General features: G+C 59.1%; 3 protein-coding genes across 5 annotated transcripts; 2 read left to right on the top strand and 1 right to left on the bottom strand.

The window, feature by feature from the left end:
• The first annotated feature begins 95 nt into the window (after nucleotides 1-95).
• LOC103015345 (protein PET100 homolog, mitochondrial) lies at nucleotides 96-1,659 on the top strand. Its single transcript, XM_007169064.3, has 4 exons — nucleotides 96-177; nucleotides 931-1,017; nucleotides 1,169-1,201; nucleotides 1,507-1,659. Exons 1-4 carry the CDS (start codon nucleotides 151-153, stop codon nucleotides 1,588-1,590), a joined length of 231 nt encoding a protein of 76 aa, XP_007169126.1. The 5' UTR covers nucleotides 96-150; the 3' UTR covers nucleotides 1,591-1,659.
• A 61-nt stretch (nucleotides 1,660-1,720) lies between these two features.
• On the bottom strand, nucleotides 1,721-3,552 carry PCP2 (Purkinje cell protein 2). 3 transcript variants are annotated; one of them, XM_007169067.3, is made up of 4 exons: nucleotides 3,502-3,552; nucleotides 2,821-2,935; nucleotides 2,448-2,572; nucleotides 1,721-1,840 (listed from the first exon to the last, which is right to left on the bottom strand). In XM_007169067.3, exons 1-4 carry the CDS (start codon nucleotides 3,550-3,552, stop codon nucleotides 1,721-1,723), a joined length of 411 nt encoding a protein of 136 aa, XP_007169129.1. The 3 variants fall into 3 exon arrangements, with proteins under 3 accessions (XP_007169129.1, XP_007169127.1, XP_007169128.1); XM_007169065.3 differs by lacking the exon at nucleotides 3,502-3,552 and adding an exon at nucleotides 3,057-3,138 and having other exon boundaries at nucleotides 2,803-2,935; XM_007169066.2 differs by lacking the exon at nucleotides 3,502-3,552 and adding an exon at nucleotides 3,057-3,138.
• Nucleotides 3,553-8,030: 4,478 nt separating this feature from the next.
• STXBP2 (syntaxin binding protein 2) lies at nucleotides 8,031-16,343 on the top strand. Its single transcript, XM_007169062.2, has 19 exons — nucleotides 8,031-8,103; nucleotides 9,346-9,395; nucleotides 9,676-9,757; nucleotides 10,255-10,331; nucleotides 10,458-10,536; nucleotides 10,624-10,727; nucleotides 11,135-11,283; nucleotides 11,457-11,541; nucleotides 11,629-11,759; nucleotides 11,851-11,958; nucleotides 12,246-12,303; nucleotides 12,460-12,525; nucleotides 12,621-12,701; nucleotides 13,091-13,229; nucleotides 13,714-13,823; nucleotides 14,658-14,753; nucleotides 15,501-15,586; nucleotides 15,701-15,858; nucleotides 16,182-16,343. Exons 1-19 carry the CDS (start codon nucleotides 8,067-8,069, stop codon nucleotides 16,265-16,267), a joined length of 1,782 nt encoding a protein of 593 aa, XP_007169124.2. The 5' UTR covers nucleotides 8,031-8,066; the 3' UTR covers nucleotides 16,268-16,343.
• The last annotated feature ends 1,684 nt before the right edge of the window (nucleotides 16,344-18,027 follow it).

The raw sequence follows: 18,027 nt of genomic DNA, 5'->3' as shown, positions 1-18,027 counted from the left end.
GCAGAGAAGAAGCGCCTGAATATGACGTCATCACGAAGCTCATCGGACCAATCAGGTTCAGCAGTGGAACCCTCGGACTCCCAATGAGCTGCTGTCTTGCTGGATGGTTGGGTTTGGGCGGAAGTGGCTTTGAAGCCTGAGAAGAGCGAGATGGGGGTGAAGCTGGAGGTGTTTCGGGTCAGTGAGGAATGGAGCGGTTGCAGGCCTGAGCGCGGGGTCTTCCTGGTTGAGGAGGAGGCTCTGAAAACGGGGACCTCTGAGAGAGGGAGCTCTGGAGCGAAAGCTCCTGAGATTTGAGAGGGACCTTTACGGTTGGAACCCCATAGAAGGGGGCACAGGGTTCGGGGCTCTGGGAGGGCTGGTGTGAGGAAAGCCTTGTGAGAAGGGTGATCTGGGGAGGGGGCTCTAAGAAGGAAGGCTTCAGGTTCTGGGGGAGCTCTCGGGGGTCAGAGTGGGTGTGCGTCTTTCTCGTAGGCATACTCCTAGAGTTAGGGGAGTAGACTGAAAAATGAGGCCTAGGTCTGAATGTGCTCCGGGATCTAACTGGGGGTGGGATAATGAGGTCTCAAAGAGATGCCTTTACTGTAGTATGAGTTTTTCTGTTCCTGGGGCGAGTGTGTGTGTGTGTGTGTGTGTGTGTGTGTGTGTGTGTGTGTGTGTGTAAGAGAGAGTGTGTGTGTCTTTCTTTGAGAGGGAGTCTCCCAGACTCGGAGGGGGGGCTTTTGGAGGGGGCTCTTGGATTATGGAGGCTAGACTTTAAGGTGTGTGGCTTCTGTACCCTTGATGGGAGTTTTGGGGTTCTGAGGGCGCTGGGGAAGCACCACTGGTCTCTGTCAGGGGATGGTCCTCCAGGCTCTAAGCAGCCTCTGCACAGTTTTGGGGGGGTGGGGGTGACTCCTGGCTTTACTTATCCCGCCCCTGCCCTTCCAGATGACCATCTACCTCACCTTCCCTGTGGCTATGTTCTGGATTGCCAATCAGGCCGAGTGGTTTGAGGACTATGTCGTACAGCGCAAGGTGGGCACAGGTTCATTCCGGGGGTGGGGGAGGGTATGGGGCACCAACCTGATGGGGACCAGTGTCTGCGTCCCCTGAGCCAACCCTGCCCCGGATGTGGGGCTCTGGAGGCTCCTGGCTTGTGTATCCAGCTGTGACTTTGTCCCTACAGAGGGAGCTGTGGCCCCCTGAGAAGGAAGACCAGGTAAGCAACCTACTTTTTCTCCCATCAGAGGAGGGAAGAGCCTGGGTTCCTGTGGCCATGATGGGACCCTCAGTCATGGGCAGGGAACCGAGAGTGGAGGGACACATGATTTCCTTACTGCCCTCTCCCTGAAGGTTGAAGCTAATCCCACTTGGACCCGGGTTATAATTGGCACAGGCTTCCAGTGTAGACACTGAACTGTGAAGTGGTGGTCTGGGGGATTAAGGGGAGGGATGCTGGGAAAGGGGTCCAGGCCCTGAGGTGTGTACGCCCCTCCTTTGTTCCCATCCCACTCCCTTACCCAGCGCCAAGAGCTAGAAGAATTCAAAGAAAGGATACGGAAGCAGCGGGAGGAAAAGCTCCTTCGTGCTGCCCAGCAGAGGTCCTGAGGCCTCCAAGTGCCTGAATCCCTGCCTCTCCGCCCACAGAATGACACACATACACGGTTCTTCATTGCTCGTGGAAGTGTTTTATTGTCTGCTTTTGGGGGCCAAGTGGGGCCCAGGACACCTCAGGCCCTCATGGGGCTTGTGTCTGGGGCTGGGGGCTGCTGTTTCGACGGAAGCTGAGTGCAGTCGGGTCCTGAGGGGTGAGGAGGGGTTGGGGGCTGAGGGTCCCGGCTCGTTTCTGCACTCCATCCTGTGGATGCAGAGGGGTCAGCCAGAGGGCCAAGGGCAGTGCTGGCCAGTGCAGGTGGCAACCGGAGTCCCACCTCCCCCCATCTGCCCCCACCATCCCTGAGCTTCTCCACTCCTCAGTTACTCAACATTTAGGGTGGTATTTGGGAGCTGATGGGTCTTGGGGACATCCCTGGGATCCTGATCAGAACCCAAGCTGTGGGTGAGTACGTGTGACATGGACACATGGGTGTCTGGATGTGTCCTGGGCATGAGCTCGCGTGCCCTCCACCCTCAAGGTGTCTTCCCAGGAGCGGGTCTATTCTCTCTCGCCTCCTTGAAGTTCTCAGACTTGGGAGCAGGAGCCACAAGTTCTGGCCACAGCTCTGACTTTAACATGCCCCCTGCATGATCTTGATCTCTTCCCAGCCCTGTCTGGGCCTTTGTCGTACCTCTGAACTGGGGTATTGGATTGGCCGGGGTCTTGTGACTGGCAAGTACGCAGGGTGGGCGCTCCTACCAGGCGTTCATCCCCAGGGGCGGATGATGGACAGGGGTGGGGGTGGGAGGCAGGGTTAGAGGGGTCAGTGTGGCTGGTCTCTCCTCAGCCCTGGCAGAACATCACCTACCTTGGGGCCCACAGGCTGGAAGCCAGGCAAGGCGCTGACTGTCACACGCTGGTCATCCATGCGGCGGCCCTGGGTACTGGCCAGCATGTCCATGAGACTGTCCATCTCGGGTGCAGGGCCACTCTCTGCATGAAGCAGAGGCCGTGGGGAAGAACTCAGACAGCCCAGCTGGAGGCCCCCAACCCACCCCTCCACCCCCACTCACACCCTCCAGGAAGCATGCTCACATCTGCCCGCAACCCACAGGCATCTCTGTCCCCACTTGCCTGCTCACTTTCTCAGACCCTTGCCCACTGGTCCCCCAGATGGCCACTTGCCCCATTCACGCCCCCCCATCACACCCACTTCCGCACACCTCCCTGCCCACTCTCACGGCTCTCGGAGGCTGGGCCCGGCCCCGCCTGCAGTGAGCAGCGCTGCTCCTCCATCCGGCCGCCCTGCACGTGGCTCAGCAGGTTGAAGAAGCCCTCCTGGTCTGGGGAGCCTGCCTGGGGGACAGACACACTCAGTCCGGCCGGCCCCTCAGCTGGAGGAGCCCTCAACTCCCCTCCTGGCCGGCCAGCTTCCCCCCGACCCCCGGGCCTGCCCTGCCCCTTCTGTGGCTCTCACCATGGTGCCCGCCGGTGTGCTGCTCTGCAGAGCTGCTCCAAATGAGACATGAGTCTCCTTCTCAATCCTGGCCCCCGCCCCAGGGGCCCCACCAGCAGTGCAATGTCACGTGGTGCTGCCCCGAGGGAGAGGGCCACCGTCCTAGATTGGGGCCTGACTGTGGGGTGGCCCGGGGGCTGGGACACGAGCCAGGGGAACGTCCCCCTGACAGCTCCTAAATCCCAGCATCCCTCACCTCACAGGAGGTCACCACTGAGAGCCCTGACCTCTGCCCTGGGGTTGGGTTAGGCACTCGGACCCTCCCGCCCACCAGCACCTTCTTGGGCGGCAACTGGGTCGGGGGTCCCAGGAGACTCACTTGCTAATTAGGTGCCCTACAAACTAATTAGCCTTGTCATTCATGGGTCCTTGAGTTGGCGGTGTGGGGGGGGCGGGGCCTGCTCACCTTGTCGCAGGAGGCTGAGCCCCCATCCTCCTTCTCTTCCTGGTCCATCATTGTCCCTGCTCCCCTCCCCTGGGTCCTGTCCACCTCTCCACTGGCCTCTGCCCTGGCCCCGTGCCAGAGAAGGCTTTTTAAGAGACTGGGACATGGCGGGGAGTGGATACCCAGCCCCAAATCCCCAGTTCACGCCCCATCTGCTCCCACCCAAGCTTAAGCCCCATAAAGATGATCCAGATAATTGTTTTTGCAGCATGAGGCTGGGGCTGCTGTGGGGGGTAGGAGGCAGGGTGACCTGGGTTCGGACATTGTTGGCCCAGCAGGACTCGCTGGGCCCCAAAGACTCTCAGGTGGGGTGCAGCAGTTGGCCAAAGCAGCGTCCCCACAGTGGGGAGCTTGGGCTGGCTGGGTCCCCTAGGGAGAGGACAGGGCCATAGGGCAGCCGAGGTGAGGTCTGAAGCTACCCAGCTTGCCCACCCATATCTGCCAGAAAGGCAGTTGCCATCCGCAGGTGGTGGGAGGAGGGGAAGCTGGGCCCGAGGACCCCTGAGGCACCACCAGCTGGCCTCTGTCTACTGGCCACCCTTCCTCTACTCACTCTCCCCTGGTCTGGTTGTCCACCCCCGACTCCCAAAACAAGAAGGTCTGGTAGCTCCTGTCTCCCCACCGCCAATGCCAAGTTGGTCTGTCTCCTCTGATCTTTCCCCCCAGCCCGGCCTAGGGACTGGAGGCTAGACTCCTGGGGAGGAAAGCCCCTGCCCCCTCCGCTGAGCAGCTATGGCTCTCCCTCAGCGCCCCGTGAGAGGGTGCTGCTGGGAGGATCCCACCTGCACCCCACCCCATCCCCAGGATGCCTTTCTGGAAACCAGTTAAAGTTTCTTCTGGGAATACATGGGCCACGCTTTCATCACCTCTGCTTAATTGAAAAGCTTGGTCCTCCTCCCCAGGCAGCCCTCCACCATCCAGAGCCCCCATTCACACCCTCTCCATGGCCCCGAGACCCAGATGCCAACGTGATGTCCTGCTCCTCCCCGGACATATTAGTTTCCCAGGCTGCCTTAACAAAGTGTCCCAAACTGGGTAGCTTAGAGCAACAGACGTTTATTGTCATACCGTTCTGGAGGCCGGAAGTACAGAATCGAGGTGTTGGCAGGGCTATACTCCTGTAGCATGGAAGAGAGGGTCTTTCCTTGCCTCTCCCTGGGTTCTCGTGGCTGCCGGCAGTCCTTGGTGTCCCTTGGCTTGTAGCAGCAGGACTTCAGTCTGTGCCTCTGTTGTCACAGATGTCCCCCTTGTGTCCTTCACATGGCTGTCATAAGACATGGACACCAGTCACGTTGCTTTAGGGATTCACCCTCCTGCAGCACGACCTCATCTTTACTAATTGCACCTGCAGAAACCCTATTTCCAAATAAGGGCACGTTCTAAGGTTCTGGGGGTTAGGACTTCAACACGCTTTTTTGTTCCGTGGGCAGCCTTGAGCCCATAACAGCAGAAGACCTTGGTCACCCTCACTGAGTATAATGAGAGGTGGCAGACCCTACAGAGCCTCACCACCAGGGGACAGGCTGAGAAGCTAGAGGTGGTCCCAGCTTCCTCAGGGTCTCCCAGCTCCCTCCTTTGCCCCTGCAATCCATCCTTCCTCCCAGGAGCTGCAAGGGTCCCCTCCTTCCCCTGCTCAGAACACTCTTGGCCCCCATTGTCCTCAGGAGAAAACCCGAGCACCTTGGGATCATGGGAATGTTCTAAACTTGACTGGTTATGCTGGCCATCATTTAAAAATCTACAAATAACAAATGCTAGTGAGGGTGTGGAGAAAAGGGAACCCTCCTACACCATTGGTGGGGATGTAAATTGGTGCAGCCACTATGGAAAACAGTGTGGAGGTTCCTCAAAAAACTAAAAATAGAACTACATTATGATCCAGCAATCCCACTCCTGGGCATATACCCAGACAAAACTATAATTTGAAAAGATACATGCACCCCAGTGTTCACTGCAGCATTGTTTACAATAGTCAAGACATGGAAGCAATCTAAATATCCATTGACAGAGGAATGGATAAAGATGTGGTAAATATATACAATGGAATATTAGTCATGAAAAAGAATGAAATAATGCCGTTTGCAGCAACATGGATGGACCTAGAGATTATCATACTAAGTGAAGTAAGTCAGAAAGAGAAAGACAAATACCATATGATATCACTTATATGTGGAATCTAAAATAGGACACAAATGAACTTATCTACAAAACAAAAATGGACTCACAGACATGGAGAACAGACTTGTGGTTGCCAAGGTGGGGAATGGGGGATGGATTGGGAGTTTGGGATTAGCAGATGCAAACTATTATACATAGAATGGATAAACAACAAAGTCCTACTGTACAGCACAGGGAACTATATTCAGTATCCTGTGATAAACCATAATGGAAAAGAATATATACATAGGGACTCCCCTGGTGGCACAGTGGTTGAGAATCCACCTGCCAATTCAGGGGACACGGGTTTGAGCCCTGCTCCAGGAAGATCCCACATGCCCTGGAGCAACTAAGCCCGTGAGCCACAGCTACTGAGCCCGCACTCTAGAGCCTGCAAGCCACAACTACTGAGCCCATGAGCCACAACTACTGAGCCCGTGTGCCACAACTACTGAAGCCACCACTCCCAGAGCCCTGCTCTGCAACAAGAGGCCACCGCAATAAGAAGCCCGTGCACGGCAATGAGGAGTAGCCCCCACTTGCCGCAACTAGAGAAAGCCTGCACGCAGCAAGGAAGACCCAACGCAGCCAAAAATAAATAAATTAATTAATTTAAAAAATATATATATATACATATATGTATATTCTGAGAATCACTTTGCTGTACAGCAGAAATTAACATTGTATATCAACTATACGTCAATAAAATAAATTTAAAAAAACAAAATTGACTGGTGATGGATACACAACTGTGAATATGCTAAAAGCCATTAAATTGTATGCTCTCAGTGATCAAATTGTATGGTATGTGAATTATATTGCAATAAAACTATGAAAGAAGGAGGGAAAAGGAGAGGATGGGAGGGAGAGGGAGAGAGAAAGAGAAGGTGAGCAAGAAAGAGAAAGAGAAAGAAATAGAGAAAAGGAAAAAGGAAAGAAAACCCCAAACTCCTACATAGAGAGAACAGCCATCCTGGTTTGCCCAGGACTGTCCCAATTTTAGCACTGAAAGTCCTGGGTCCTGTGAACCTCTCAATCCAAGGCAAATCGGGTTAGTCCTACCATGTCCCACAGAGGTCTGGCCTCCGTGGCCCCTCCAACCTCACCTCACTCCAGCCACTCCTCTGAGCTCATCCCTCCCTTCTCTCTGCATGGTTGCCCCCTGATGTCATTCAGGGTTAAGCCTAAAGGCCACACCCATAGGGTACCCCTCTGGTACCACCCTCCATAAAGCACCCCCCCACCGGGGCACTTGTTATCAGGTCACTGTTTATTTCCTTAAGGCATAACCGATTATTTTCTATCCCCTCCTCCTCCATTCAACTTTAAGTGCTGCCTGGCAGGCTTTCTGGTCTTATTCACTGTCGTCAGTCCCATGCCTGTCCCATGAAAGTGGCAGAGGACCTGGCACCTGGCCGACTCTTAAGAAACACGGCCAAATAAAAGCACGGGTTCAGGACTGAACCAGCTTAGGACTCTGCATTCACACACGTGTGTCACACTTTAAATCCTCATTTAAAGGATGAGGTGCTGCTGGACTGGGCCCTTTGCAATGACAAGGTGTCAGCCCTTTGCTGGTGCACAGCAGGGGCAGGCCCTGAAATTTCTAGTCGAGCGTGAATTGAGGTGTGTGTGTGTGTGTGTGTGTGAGAGAGAGAGTATGCAAGCGGTTGAGCATGCCACTGAATCCACGTGCGTATCAGCAAGGCCATGACCAGCATACCTCCTGGGACAGACTCGTGTTTCAGATTGCAATAGGCCTACTCATCACGTGGCCTTGGACAAGGGTCCGGCCGAGCCGCTGTTTCATTGTCTATCCCGCATCTCCCGTCAGGGTCTCTGGCAGGATCGACCTGGCACAGGTCCCTAGCACACAGTAGGTGCAGGCTTAGCTTTAACCAGGCCTCCTCCCCAGTTTATCAAGTGTTGCCCAAGCCCGCTGCTGCTGCTAAACTCGGGGACATTACATAAGTGGGTCACGGGTTTGTGGCCCCGCGGCTCCGGGTGGGCACACAGTATCTTTCAGACAGAGAGAAACTTCGGGCAGGGTGGAGCTGTGCCTGGGGAAGATGAAGAGGTTATTACTGCCTTGCGATCCTACTTTCTCGCTGCACACAAGCTAGGGAAGTGTGCCTGAGCTCACGTCTGTGAGTGCGTCGTCCGGCGACTTGGTGCGCGTCTGCGTGGACTCATTCGCGGGTCGGCTCCACACGGAACCCATCTTCCTCTCTGAAAACCGACGGCGGGGCGGGGCCAGGTGCGCAGGGGGCGGGAGCCAGGCCCCGCGGGGCGGAGTCCACGTGGATGACGCTCAGGGCCACGCCCCCACCTTGGAACAGACCCGGAAGCGGCGGCGCCCTTAGGGGAAGATGGCGCCCTCGGGGCTGAAGGCGGTGGTGGGGGAAAGTGAGTGCCGCCCCCTGGGGGCTGGGGGCCGGGTGCGCACGGACTCTGGGACCCAAGCGGCGGGGAGTTGGGGGCCTGGCTGGGCGTCGAGCACCTGACGTTCGAGGGGGCGGACGGGGACTTGGCCTCAGCTGGATGTCCCGTCTCTCCCTGGAGGGAGCGGAACAAAGTTGGGAGACGGAACTCCGGGGACCCAAAGGAATCAGACTAAGGGTGGCGTAGACAGGCGCTGGGCAGGGACTCCTGGGACCCCTAGGGTGCCAGCGGGGGGAGGGCACAGCTGGACATCCAGACTCCCGGATCTCTGAGCCGGGCGAAGTCCGGCGAGCTGGACTCTTGGGGCCCCATGGTGCGGACGGGGGCCGGGCCTGGGTGCGCTGGTCAGCGACCCCAGGTGGTGAGAGTGCTCAGGGGGCGCGTCCGAGCCCCTATCCAGGTCCATGGGTGGGGGACGCCTTCCTCCTTGCCCGGTCGCTAAGAGCCCCATGCAGCGTGAGGACCCAGGCATCCAGGCCCCGCAGGCTGGGTTCTTGGGGGAGGGGTGGAGGTCGCCCCCTCCCCCACCTCCGGTAGTTCCGGCCTCAGCGGCTCCTTCCGCCCTGGCCGTCATGATAACTGTGGACACGACACTCTTGCCAGGCAGGGCCCAGTATGGCTCAAACCCCCAAAACCCCAACTGAAAAAGGAGCCTCCTACATAGGAGTTAATGGGGAGACAGGAGAATCGCTGATTCCATTTTACAGATGAGGAAACTGAGGCTGGATGTTGGGTAATGGGATGACCACAGCCAGGCGTGCCTCAGACCAGGGATCCAGGGGTCCTGCGTTCTGGTCCAGGGGAAACTGACGGAGATGGAATAAGAGTGTGGCTGAAATATACAGGCCAGGAGTACTTGAGTAGCAGATAGGGAGGCTGAGAGCCCAGCTCTGGAGGCAGGTAGACCTGTTATGTGAGTCTTGGCTTTCCAGTTTTTCGTTTATCTAAAGCATAGTTATCCAGTGGCTACTTATGCCTCAGGCACTCGCCACTTAAGTGCTGAGGGTGCTTATGCAACTTACTTCTCTTCTCTGAACCTCAGTGGCCCTGTCTATAAATTGGGGGTGACTAGGAGCTACCTCACAGGACTGGGGGAAGGAGTAAATGGGAGTTCAGATGGAGGTCCAGCCCGGGACCCAGAAGGTTTGGGGGCACGGTGGGGCCAGAGGACCTGGCATCCTGAGCCTACCCCTCACTTCCCCGCAGAAATTTTGAGCGGAGTCATTCGGAGCGTCAAGAAGGATGGGGAGTGGAAGGTAGGGCTGAGACTTGGAATGCCTTGTCCAAACCCATGTGGGGGGCCCTGAATGTGGGACTCCCTCCAAATCCTTGAGGAGGTTGCTGGTCCACAGAGGTGGGGTCAGGTGGGCCAGTCTGGGATGGGGTGGAGTGGGGATGGGGTCCTGGGTCCTCGTGTTCAACCAGCTCTTGAAGCTGTCAGGCCTGCCCACTGCCCCAGCCCCTCCTGAGGGACAGCTTCAGCCTCTCCCGCCCTCTTGTCTGTCCACCGGTCCATCTGTGCATCCATCTGGACAGGTGCTCATCATGGACCACCCGAGTATGCGCATCTTGTCGTCCTGCTGCAAGATGTCAGACATCCTGGCTGAGGGCATCACCAGTGAGTGGACACTCCCACCCCATGCTGCCCAGATGGGACCTGAGTGTGGGATCCCCTCAAATTCTCCAGAACTTCCAAATATGCAGCTTACTGTACAGACAGCCCTGATTTGGGAACCCATGATAGGCAGACTTCCCATGCAGGGCTCCCTGGCTGTGATCTCTAAGGGGTCAGCCTCCCTGGCTGTGCAGCCCCTGTGTGTGGAACCCCATGTAGGACTCTCAGTGTGTGACCTCCAGAATGGATAACTTTCTATGGGCGATCCCCAGGGGGTATGACTGTGACCCCCGAATGTGCAGAACCCTGCCCATGTAGCTCTTAGCCGTGTGACCCATGGGTGTGCACCTCCTGCTTAGGACCCTTAGGGAGTGCAGTCCCCCTGCTTCACCCCAGGATCTGACCCTCCTTCCCAAGTGTCCAGCTCCCTGAGTCAGAGACTCCCCATGTGCCCTGGCCCCACTGCCATCCACATGTGCCCCTTCCTCTGTTCCTACTAGTTGTGGAGGATATCAACAAACGGCGAGAACCCATCCCCAGTCTGGAGGCCATTTATCTGCTGAGCCCCACGGAGAAGGTGCCTATGTGAGCGGGTGTGTGTGGGCATGTCTGCAGTGTATGGGGGACAGGCAGCTGGCTGGAGGCTGGGGCAGGGGACGGTCGGTCTAGGGGCCAGGCCTGGAGAGTGATCCGCATTCCTCAGTCGGTGCAGGCCCTGATCGCAGACTTCCAGGGGACCCCGACCTTCACCTACAAAGCGGCACACGTCTTCTTCACCGACAGTGAGTGAGGAGAGCCAGTGGGGTGGGGGTCAGGGCGAGGGGGTGTGTGGGCTGCCCTGGCCTGATGCCCCCTCTTGCCCACCCCAGCCTGCCCCGAGCCCCTGTTCTGTGAGCTGAGCCGCTCCCGGCTGGCGAAGGTGGTGAAGACGCTGAAAGAGATCCACCTTGCCTTCCTCCCATACGAGGCTCAGGTACAGCCCAGCCTAGTCCTGGGCAGGGGTGGGGGTCTGTCACTAAACGTCCCAGGTTCCGTCAGAAACAGGCACCGAGACAAGTAAAGGGGACACTGAATCAGAAAGCAAAGGAGCCAACACCGGACAGGATGAGCTCGTAGCGCTGTGGCACCCGGAGTTCTGTCCCAATGGGCAACGGCAGGGGGCAGCATAGAGCTCACCTCAGCGTCGTCCCACCCAAGTTGGAGGGGGCTGAGGTATTTCTCCACCTCCTCCTCTAGACAGGAGTTGGGGGCTGCCCCAGGCCTGCCTCCTAGATGGCAGAGCAGGCTCCAGAGACCAGAGGAAGCCCCGGGGAGTGGCAGATGGCGGCTGCTGGAGTTGAGCAGGGGTACACCTCCAGCGGCGGCTCTGTGCCCTCCCAGGTGTTCTCCTTGGATGCCCCGCACAGCACCTACAATCTCTACTGCCCCTTCCGGGCCGGCGAGCGGGCACGGCAGCTCGAAGCGTTGGCCCAGCAGATCGCCACCCTGTGCGCCACACTGCAAGAGTACCCGGCCATCCGCTACCACAAGTAGGGACCCCACCTGGATGCCACCCTCTGACCTTGACCCCATCCTGTTTCCAACCCCAGCCCCAGTCCTCACCCTGGTCCCTAACCCCATCCCCGACCCCCAGTCTGCGCCTGGCCCTCCCCAACCCCACGCCCTGAGCTCCCCCACACACATCTGCCCACCCCACCCCCAGGGGCCCAGAGGACACGGCCCAGCTGGCCCACGCCGTCCTAGCCAAGCTGAACGCCTTCAAGGCAGACACTCCCAGTCTGGGCGAGGTGAGGGGGCTTTCTGGGGAGGTGGGGGGAGGGCCCAGCCAGGGTCAGGGTCAATGTCCTCATCCCTGCCCACCCCCTCTACCCCAGGGCCCTGAGAAAAGTCGCTCACAGCTACTCATCATGGACCGGGCGGCCGACCCCGTGTCCCCACTGTTGCACGAGCTCACCTTCCAGGCCATGGCCTATGACCTGCTGGACATCGAGCAGGACACGTACAGGTGGGTGGACCCCGGGACTCGCCATCTGCCATCACTGCGGACCTGGGTCCTCAGCCAGTGCTCCCGACCCTCACGTCTCCTGCTCCCCCAGGTATGAGACCACGGGGCTCAGTGAGGCCCGGGAGAAGGCCGTGCTGCTGGACGAGGATGATGACCTGTGGGTGGACCTGCGGCACATGCACATCGCAGATGTGTCCAAGTACGGGCACGTGGTGGGCGCCGGGGGTGTGGGCCCTTCCGCACGCGGTCCCCACCCCCTCCCCCCGCTTTGTGGACCGGGTACGTGGCCTCCCGCTCTGGGTGAGCGCCCCTCCACGAGCCACACCTCTCCGCTGGCCTCCCCGATGCGTCCCCATTGTGGGCTCGCACGTGGCCTGTGTCTCCTGGCTCCCATCCCCTGCCCGTGCAATGCCCCCCCAACTCTGCCATCAAACTACGGTCTTGGCACCCGTCCCCACCCTCCCGCCTGCCCGCTCTCACCGCCAGGAAGGTCACGGAGCTCCTGAAGACATTCTGTGAGAGCAAGAGGCTGACCACAGACAAGGTAGGGTGTGGGCCTGTGTCAGGGTGGGCAGCTTGGGAGGAACGCCCCTCCCACGCCCCCCCCCAAAGATGGGGGCGGGGCCTCAGTCTGGATCCCTAGCCTGCAGCAGGGGCCTCCGGTAGGCAGGGCCTGGCTCACGCCCCTCCCTGTCCCCAGGCCAACATCAAAGACCTGTCCCACATCCTGAAAAAGATGCCACAGTACCAGAAGGAGCTGAACAAGGTGAGCGGGGGCGGGGAACCTGCCCCCTCCAACTGCCACCCCGTCTCCACCCTGACTCAGCCTCTGTTACCCCAACTCCCACCCCTGCCCCTCAGTATTCTACGCACCTGCATTTAGCCGATGACTGCATGAAGCACTTCAAGGGCAGTGTGGAGAAGCTGTGCAGTGTGGAGCAGGTGGGGTGAGCCCGGGGCAGGGGTGGGGTCTGTGGAGGGGAGGCTGGGCATGTGGGGGCGGGGTCGGTGGAGGAGGCGGGGTCTGTGGGGAGGCGGGGCCTGCGAGGGAGGCGGGGGCTGTGGGGGCGGGGCCTTGGAGGGGCGTTTTCTGGGGTAGAGTATGGCTTGTGGGGGTGCCAGGCCCATGGAAAGGTAGGACCAGGGTAAGGGGCGGGGCCTATGGAGAGGTGTGGTCTGTGCGAGGGCTGGGGCCTCTCTGCAAACACGTGTAGAACCTTCAGAGACCTGGTGGTAGGATGAAATGAAGCCCAAAGATCTTACCGAGGCCCCTGGGATGTCCCTGCCCTGCCCTGTCCCCTCACATAGTGGCTGACCCCCATGCCCCACAGGACTTAGCCATGGGCTCTGACGCAGAGGGCGAGAAGATCAAGGACGCCATGAAGCTGATCGTGCCGGTGCTTCTGGACGCCGCGGTGCCAGCCTACGACAAGATCCGGGTTCTATTGCTCTACATTCTTCTACGGAACGGTGGGTAGGGGGCAAGGCGGCGGCCTTGGAATACCGCCACTCACCGCAGTCTCCAGTGATCCTGGGACTCTCTAAACCCCACAGTTGCCCTGTCCTCGGGATGCCCCCAAACCCCACAGATACCCCTCTGGACCCTGGGCCTCCCTCCATTGGCCTCCGTTGGCATGGAGAGCCTGCAAATCTATGACGTCTCCAAATTTGGCCCCCTCAACTGATTCCAGAGGATCCCCCAGTCTACTACCCCCTCTGGGATTCGCATCCAGAATTCTAACATCAGGAATCCCCCCGCGCCAGCCTGGGTGGCTCCCCTGGTCCCGAGGGCCTCTGAACTGCAGGCTGCTCATGGTTCTGGCACCTCCTCACCCCACCGCAAGCCCCTCAACCCAGAAGCGTGCATGGCCACCTCCGTCCCCCCACCCTCCCCTCCCCCCCGCCACCCCGTGAGCGTCCCATCCACGTCCGCCCGCCCGTCGGCCTCCTCCAGGTGTGAGCGAGGAGAACCTGGCCAAGTTGATCCAGCACGCCAACGTGCAGGCGCACAGCAGCCTCATCCGGAACCTGGAGCAGCTGGGGGGCACTGTCACCAACCCCGGGGTACGCTGGGTCAGAGACTGGGAGGGGGAGGCGGATATGGGGGTGGGGCCGCCTGGGGAGCGGGCACTGAGTCAGAGGGCAGTGACTGGGGGCGGAGGGCACATCACCAGGGCAGGGATACGCAGGGCATGATGTGGTTCTTGGAGGACAGGGAGGCTTGAGTGGGGTCTGGGGACCGGGGGGCACCAGGGCTGTCCCCAGCCTCGGCGGTCATAGGAGAAACAGGGCGGGTGAGGCGTAGCCAGAGCCCCAGTCCGTGTGGTCTGAGTCCCGGGGGCGGATAGCCGGGTCACCAGCATGGGGCACACAGTTGACCCTGGGCTCCCAGAGGTCTGAGGGCCACCAACCCGGCCGGGACACACATGGCAGCTTCCTGTGCTCCGATCTCCACACATCCCGCTTCCCCTGACCCTGCCTCCGCCTCTGGCCGCGCGCATCTCTCATGTTCTCCCCTCGCCAGTTGGTCCTCCGTCTCTCTCCCAGGCACCCGTCTGTCGCCCTGTCCGCCACCTCTCAGTTCCCTTGTTTCTGTGTCCTCCCACATCTGTCTCCATCTTTCTCTCTTAGTCCTGATCTCTCTCTTTGTCGCATCTTTGTCTCACTGCCTCTGTATTTCTTCCTCCCTCTCTCTCATTTTCCCTTCCTCGCTCTCTCTGTGTCTGTCTCTCTCTCTGTCTCCCTCCCTCCTTCTATCTTTCTCTCTGGTTCTCTGTTCCCTTTCTCCATCTTTGTCTGCAACCTTCCCAAGTCCGACAAGCCCCCAGCCCCATTTATGACCCGCCTCGTTCTCCCTGATTCCCCCACTGACCCCGCCCCGCCCCACCCCGCCTGTAGGGCTCTGGGACCACAAGCCGGCTGGAGCGGAGGGAGCGCTTGGAGCCCACCTATCAGCTGTCCCGCTGGACCCCAATCATCAAGGATGTGATGGAGGTACCGCTGGTGGGGGGTTGGGGCCTGACCCCCAACCCCCGCCCCTATCCAGGCAACGCCCAGCCCTCTTCCTGCTCACTGTCCTAAGCCCCCGGGCTTAAGGGGAAATCCTTCATTATGGGCATCCCTGTGGCATCCGATTTGCTGTGTCATGGGGGCATCCCAAGCCCACACTGGAGGAAGTGGGGTGTCGGAGGGGTCCCTCATAGGGGAGCTTCATTTCCTCTCCACCTGCTGGTCCCCTCCTCTGTCCCCCTCTGTTCGCTCCTGCCCCCCAGAAAGCCCCCTGGGTCCCCCTTTGCCCTCCCCATGCCAGTCCCTGCCCATGCTGGGAACCAAAAGCAGCGACAACAAAAAGGACCAGGCCAGGGGCCTGGCTTCCTGGCTTCCTGCCGTCTGTGTGGAGTCCTGGCGCCTCCGCCTGCTTGGAGGCCAGTGCCCTTGGCCCCCGTATCCCCATGGACTCTGGATGCTGAGACTCCTGGGTACCTGAGGGGCAGGGAGCTCAGAATCCTGGGTTCCCATGGGTCTGTGGGTCCACACTCCTGGGTCCCTGAGGAGCTGAGCGGGAGCAGGGTCCTTAAGAAGCTAGGGGCCCAGGGTCCTGGGTCGCCAAGGGGCTGGAGATACAGATGGTGGCTCCTGTCTGCCAGGACCTTGGCCCATGAACACACCCTATGGAGGGGGCTCCAGACCCTGGGCCCCGGCGCCCGGGCCCCTCTCTTCACCCTCCTCCTCTGGCCCCAGGATGCCGTGGAGGACCGGCTGGACCGGAAGGTGTGGCCCTTCGTGTCTGACCCTGCACCCACGCCCAGCTCCCAGGCTGCCGTCAGGTGAGGCCCAGGGATGCCCCCCCTCACTGTGCCCAGGCCCGTGGGAGGTGAGGCTTGGGTATGGGGGTGGTGGTCTGCTGTTGAGACCGACCTTTCCCTGTCTCCCCCGGACAGCGCCCGCTTCGGCCACTGGCACAAGAGCAAGACGGGCGTGGAGGCACGGGCAGGGCCCCGGCTTATCGTCTACATCATGGGCGGTGTGGCGATGTCAGAGATGCGGGCCGCCTATGAGGTGACCAGGGCCACTGATGGCAAGTGGGAGGTACTTATTGGTGAGTGGCCAGGACTGGGGCCCCTGGGCTGGGGTGGGGCCGGGAGCCTGCCCCTGTGTGTGTGGGTCCCTGGGGGACTGACAGCTGCGTGCCTTCTGGGTCCCCAAAGCCTAGAGCCTCCGCAGGGCCTGGGTGAGAGGATACCGGATACCTGAGGGGCTAGGGCTTGGCTTCCCAGGGAAGGGGTCACCTAGGAGTGGACCCCTCTCTTTCCAAGGGGTGAGCCTTCTGAATCCTTAGAATCAGGGCCTGGTTTCCCGAGCACCCCACCTGGGGGGTGTCAGGGGCCGAGGCCGCTCCCCCAGCCCCATCCTCCTGCCCAGGCTCCTCACACATCCTCACCCCGACCCGCTTCCTGGATGACCTCAAGACGCTGGACCAGAAGCTGGAGGACATTTCCCTGCCCTGACCCTCCCGCCCCCGCCTGACCTGCCCCCTCCCTTTTCAGAGAAATAAACGCCCATCTTTCTGCCAGCTGGCACCCACCTCACTTTCTTTACATGGGAGCTAGACGGGGACCGCCACCCTTGGGTCCCATTCCCTGACCTGTGCCTCAGGCCCCACCCCACCCTGTGGTCCTTCCAGAGGGCATCCCAAGCTCTAATTTGAATATTGGCTCCAAGATGTACTAGCTGCTAAGTTTTGGCCAACTTCTTGGGTTCCCCTTCCAAAAACATGGGGGCCAATGACGGCAGTGGCTTTGCAGAGGAGGTGAAATGGCGCCGAAAGCTGACGGCACGGGAAAGCGACAGCAGCTGCTCCCCTGCTGGTACTAGGGTTATCTCGGCTGCTCCGACGGGACCATCGGTAGTAGTAGTGACAAGCAGAACAGGCCCTGTATCCCAGCACCCCCAGCGCTTCAGGAACTGTCTCAGTGGGGCCTGCAGCCGCACAAGGCCGGGGGTCTTCTCAGGCTCCTAGGATCAGAATCTGCATTTGTGTGAGGACAGGAACACAGCAAACGATGCCCAGTTCCCGCCCCAGAGAGTAGGAACTCCCCCTGCTTATCCTCCTCCCCACCCCCACTTTCTCCAGGCTGTTCACAGGGGCTCCTAACTGCAGGACTTATCAGACCCTTCACTGGGTGTGTTAGTTTGCTAAGGCTGCCATAACAAAGTGCCACATTCCGGTGACCTACACAACAGAGGTTATTCTCTCACAGTTCTGGAGACGGGGAGTCCAAGATCAAGGTGCCGGCGGGGTTGATTTCTTCTAAAACCTCTCTCCTTGGCTTGTAGATGGCCGTCTTTTCCCTGTGTCCTCACATGATCTTCCCTCTCTGTGTGTCTGTGTCCTAATCTCCTCTTCTTCTTCTTTTTTTGTTTTAATTTATTTATTTTAATTTATTTTATTTTTGGCTGCATTGGGTCTTCGTTGCTGCACGTGGGCTTTCTCTAGTTGCAGCGAGCGGGGGCTACCCGTCGTTGAGGTGCACGGGCTTCTCATTGTGGTGGCTTCTCTTGTTGTGGAGCATGGGCTCTAGGCGTGCGGGCTTCAGTAGTTGTGGCACGTGGGCTTCAGTAGTTGTGGCGCACGGGCTTAGTTGCTCGGCGGCATGTGGGATCTTCCCGGACCAGGGCTCGAACCCATGTCCCCTGCATTGGCAGGTGGATTCTTAACCACTGTGCCACCAGGGAAGCCCCTAATCTCCTCTTCTTATAAGGATACCAGTCATATTGGCTTAAAGTCTACACTAATGACCTCATTTTGACTTAATTATCTTTTAAAAGTCTCGTCTCCAAATACAGTCACATTCTGAGGCATGGGGGTTAGGATTTCAGCATATGAATTTTATGGGGACACAGTTCAGCCCATAACACTCAGCTAAAGTGAGTGTTCACAGCCTGAATAAGATAGATGAAGGCCCTTCTCTCTGGGGCACAGACACACAGCCAGGCTGGCAGTCTGTGGCACAGGTGGCTGTGGGAGCCCCAAGAACACGGTAATCCACTCAGTCAGGGGCAGCCGGGGAAGGCTTCCTGGAGGAGGTGGCACTTACGAGAATGAAAGTGAAGAGGAGTCTGGGAAGGGAGGGGAGGGCACAGTGGAGGCAAAGGCAAGAGAGCAGAATGGAGCCAGAGGGAAAGGTCTTGAGGGACGACAATGTCTGAGAGCCACCTGGGGCCTGAGTGAGGATTTGGCCCCTGCTGGGGTGATGGGAAGCTACAG

Source organism: Balaenoptera acutorostrata, chromosome 2, assembly GCF_949987535.1.
Source record: "Balaenoptera acutorostrata chromosome 2, mBalAcu1.1, whole genome shotgun sequence".
Classification (NCBI taxonomy): Eukaryota; Metazoa; Chordata; class Mammalia; order Artiodactyla; family Balaenopteridae; genus Balaenoptera; species Balaenoptera acutorostrata.
This window is presented reverse-complemented; position numbering and strand designations above follow the sequence as displayed.